Here is a 4,804-nt window from a genome sequence, read left to right as displayed (position 1 = left end):
TTTTTTTTTTATTTCCTGGCTACTGGTGCCAAGAGTGTTGACCGTGGAGCCGAGCAACCTGAAGCTGTGAACAATCTCAATCTCTTCGCCATCCATCCTGATGCTACCGACAGTGGCAAGAAGCTGCACTGCAACCCCGGAGGTATGCTGTTCAAATCCACCAGATACTCTTCTGAAGAAGGAGGGGCAATCTCCTTCTGTACCAGTCAGATCGATTTGACAGTAGACACACAAAAATAAAACAAACAAAAACCACCTGCATTGATCGGCTTCACCTAGAATTAGGTATTTATATTTAACTCCATAATGTATTTCTAATTTTGGAGATTCTCAAAGGTGCCAGTTAAGGGAAAAGTGTAACTAACCAAAGCTGACACAGGCAGTAAAAGTTCTCATACTTGAGGGCGCTCAGTTCCAGTTAAGATTGTGGCCTTGTAGAATCAGAACAGCAAATGGGGGTTAATTAGACTGTTTTAAAGTGGTTTCTAATCCTCAACTCAAAGAACACTTGTGTCACGGTTCTCCAGGAACATTTACGTCCCTTCCCCACTGGTTTCTTCCTTCTCTCTGGCCCATTACCATTGTAATAATTTTAACAATTTTCCACTCCCCCCCCTTTCTAAACTGTTAATTCATTATTCACAGAATTGACTCCATGGCAACGAAATCCACTCCTGCTCCCCCCACACATACACTTAGAACATCCAGTCTTTAAGGGTGGATTTTAATTGATTCTAATCTCTTCCTCTTGAGAAAGAAAAGAGACAACTTGGGGAAGTGAGGAGTGGAAATAGAAGGGAGACCAGAGGAAAAACAAACAGATAAACCAACCACCAGAAACCCCCAAGCAACCCATGGCCTCTGAGTGGATTCTGACTCGTTTTGACCCTGTCAGACACCACCTCACAGGCTTTCCAAGGCTGTAATTCTTTATGGAAGGGGGCTCTGGGGGCTCATCTGGGCCAAACCGGGGGTGATTTGAACCCACCAGAGTCTCTGAGGGAAAAAGATGGGCGATCTCTTGCTGTGTGATTTACTGCCTCTGAAAACCTGCTAGACAGTCTGCTGTGAGCAGTTCTGACTCATCTGCACATACCATAAATTTTTATGGGACCAGCCTGCCAGTTCTCTGTCCTTCAGAGGGAAGACCAAGTGACAGAAAACAAAGGATTGGGCAAAAACTAGTAATTATGGGAAATGAGTACTGATTTCTAAAACAACATTTTTAAACAAATGAGTAAGAATATAGCCAAAGATCTATAGAAAGAACACAAAGCTTGATATATTACGTTGTTGATTGCCATTGAGTCAAGCATGACTCATAGCAACGCTATGAACAAAAGGCCTGAAGCCTTTCTATAACTATCATCATTTATCAGAGTTCATAGAGTTTCCGGAGGCATGTTGTTTAGGAAGTGGATGCCACTCCTGCTTCCAAACCTGTCTTAAACTGGGAGGTCCACCAAAACACTGCACACCATGGATAACCCTATGGCATTTGACACCCTACTGGCACAAGGTTCAACATCACAGCATCTGCAGATTACCTCATTACAGTATATTGACAGAAGAGTGCCAAAATATAATAACAACTGACTTTTAAATACAAAGGCCCTCCCCCGAGGTCTTGTTGACAAGTGGCTTAGATAAAACAAACAAAGGAACCAAACAACCAATGTAGTATGATATATTAAGTGAAATGAAAAAGCATTTTAGACTTCAGGTAGTAGTCTCCAGAAAGTATTAGAAGAACAATGCTTTCTCAATTCAGGATGCTGAATTAGTTTGTTAAGTGAAATATTCAGAGTGGTTCTGGCATGTATTCACTCTGAGACAGGTTGAAAGATTTTTACTATATGTATGTTTTTCTATCTTAGTCAGAAATGGATTTGACTGGACTGAAACTAGAGCTTGCATATCTGAAGAAAGAAATAACTGTCACAAAAGACTAAATTCCACACATTGCTAACATTCTGTTATATAATGCAGAGTCAGTATCTGTGTATAAAAATATCAAACTAGGATTCCAGTGCGAAGAAACACTCACCTTGACTTTATTCTTGAAGATGGACTCAGGTAGTTTGTCATAATGCAGATGAGTTGCCAAAATCCTTGGTGATGGAAATTGTTTCATTCTCTTGAAATATAATAATATACATATAGAGATCAATAAGATGAGACATAATACGTGTATAAACCAGATGGCTGCAAAGTCAACTCTGACTTAGAGCAAACTTTCCTGTGTCAGACAAAAACTGTGCTCCATAGTGTGTTCAGTGGCTATAATCTTTTGGAAGCAAAAGGCCTTTCTTATGATAGGACTGTGTGTGGAATTGAACTCATAACCTTTTGGTTAATAGTTGAACATGTTAGCCATTTCCACCAACCAAGGACTCCCTGTATATAGTAGTACAGATTCATTCCTTAGCTTGGTATCTGATAGTTTGACATTTTACTATGTCTTCTCTGATTTTTTTTAAATTTGTACTTGATGAGAATGAAGAACAGAGAATCATAAATAAACTATCATTTAGATTTCTGTTTTGGATATTGCTTACCATTTCCAAATCATAGTAATTTTTGGAAAAACATACTTCCTTTTGTATTCCAAATATACCAAATATATTTTGCCCAAGACAATTCACAATCTGCCATTTACTCTTTCAGTTCATTTGAATCTTTTTTATATTCAAGATCTTTACCAGGACTGTTGGACTTTCCACAGCTCCTGCTCCTACTCCTACAAATTCACTTTTAGATTTTCTCTCTTTTTTTTTTAAGCAACAAAAACTCCATACAATCAAATATCCCAATTCAACATGAAAAATCCAAAGTGTCATTTAAATAGCTGAGAAATATTTTATGAGAGAAATTTGTATTCACATAGAGGTTCAGACAGTGACTTATTTCTTTCTGTAATGGATTTCTACTGATCATCTTCAAAACTGAATTCTTTATTTAAGCTGTCACAGTAAAAAGTTTTACCTTAAAGTCAGACTTTAAAAAAGAAACCCACAAATGAACAAAACTCAGACCTCTTTGCTGTTGCATTGAAAGCAACCCATAGCTGACCATCCCCAGGGCTTCCAAGGATCCCTTGGAGCCATGGTGGCCTGTGGATTTGAACCACTGGTGAGGCCTGGCCTTCGCATTAGCAGGACAACTCCCTATGCTCTGCACCACCAGTGCTCCAATGCTGATTGTTGTTTGTTGTTGTTGTTGGGTACCATTGATATAGCTGACCCTCCCCTCCGGTGGATTTCAGAGGTAGTTAATCGCATGGGAGGAGATTGTCCATCCTTCTCCAGAGGAGCAGTTTATGGACTCTCATTGTACGCCTTTGGGATTGCAGTACAGCTTCTTGCCACTAGGCCACCAGTAGTAGTAATATCTGATTTACATAAAATTGTACTTTTTGGTGTCTTAAGCACTTTTACGTTCACTCGCAATAATCCTCTTATGTGCATAATGTAAACCCCTGTTTTAAGGATTAGTAAACAGGATTTGAGGTTTTCTGCATGTTGTCTAAAATCAGCACAGGTGGTAATTTTCAGATTATGTTGTAGAGTGCTAACTGCATTGCTGAAAATCACACAGGGACATATGAGACGTGATAAAGTTCCTAATTGAATTAGGATATCCAGCAGAACAATGGGAGTTAAGTGTAAAAAAACTTGATAAACATTTACTATGGTGTTTGCGAAATAGCCGAAGGAGTCAAACTATAAACAATGTGAAGGCTGTTTTTGTTATTCGTTGCTGTCAAGTTGATACCTACTTGTGGGCCCCTGTGTGCCAAATAGAGAACTGGTCTTCTAGATGCCTCAAAGCTGTGACTTTTCAAAATTGCTTCTGAGAAAACTCGAGGTGAATTCCAACCACAAGCCTTTCAATGTACTTGAGCAAGGTACATTTTGTTTAAGGAAATCATGCATTCTAGAAAGGTTTTCTGTAAAGTGAGTGACTCTTAAGCAAATCACACCTTCTCCCTGATTTCCATTTTAAAATAAAAGGGACATGGCAAGTGTCTTTGCTCCTAAACACAGTGAAGTTCCACTTAAAAGAAATTTTCCAATTTCTAAAGAAAAAAAGCATTTCTAAATATTATGGGCATCAAAATAACTTAACACTCAATATACCATCCTGAGTTAAAACCTCCCTCCCCCCCCCACCCCCGAGAAACCCTGGATCTACAAACTTTTGCTCACTTATGTTGAGGAACATATTAATGCTAATTTCGTGGGCCTAGAAATCTTACTTGGCTTTAAAAATCATTGAACCTTTTTTTGCTAAAACTGAGAAATCTTCTTAGTAGGAAGTGCAAGTTGCATTGCTATCTGAATGGTTGAGTCTCTTTTGTGGTTCGAATCCACCAGCAGTTCCTCCCATGAGCTTTATAGCCTCAAACACCAAATAGTCATCAACTGTAAGTTGGTTCTAAATCAATGAGAGGGAGGAGGGCAAGAAAGAAAAGGGAAGGGAGCAGAGAGAGGAATTGGAGGAGAGACTTAGAATACAAGGATCTGGAGACAGAAGGAATGAATGCTTTGCTTTATGTTCCTACTGAGGTATTTGGAGAAGCTGGGAGAACCCTAGATTGGGAAGAAGAATACCAAGTTTCTGTGGGGAGAAAGGAAGCCCCCGCTTACACTCAGGGTTGAGTTGTTGTTGTTATGTGCTGAGTCGCTTGCGACTCATAGCGACCCTATGTGCAACAGTCCTAAACTCTGCTCTGTCCTGTGCCAATCGCACTGTCTCTGACACTCCCATCCCGATTATCCCAGTCACTGAATCAATCCACCTC

General features: G+C 39.6%; 1 protein-coding gene across 1 annotated transcript in view; it reads right to left on the bottom strand.

The window, feature by feature from the left end:
* The window catches only part of SULT6B1 (sulfotransferase family, cytosolic, 6B, member 1), a 33,995-nt gene that overhangs the window by 20,724 nt on the left and 8,467 nt on the right, over positions 1 to 4,804 (bottom strand). The window contains exon 3 of the mRNA XM_006882351.1: positions 2,048 to 2,137. Coding sequence (XP_006882413.1) covers positions 2,048 to 2,137 — 90 coding nt within the window. The remainder of the gene's footprint in view (positions 1 to 2,047; positions 2,138 to 4,804) is intronic.

This window comes from Elephantulus edwardii, unplaced genomic scaffold (assembly GCF_000299155.1).
Source record: "Elephantulus edwardii isolate Elephantulus edwardi_28Jun2011 unplaced genomic scaffold, EleEdw1.0 scaffold00019, whole genome shotgun sequence".
Classification (NCBI taxonomy): Eukaryota; Metazoa; Chordata; class Mammalia; order Macroscelidea; family Macroscelididae; genus Elephantulus; species Elephantulus edwardii.
Note: the sequence above shows the minus strand (reverse complement) of the source record. Positions and strands in the feature narration are given on the sequence as shown.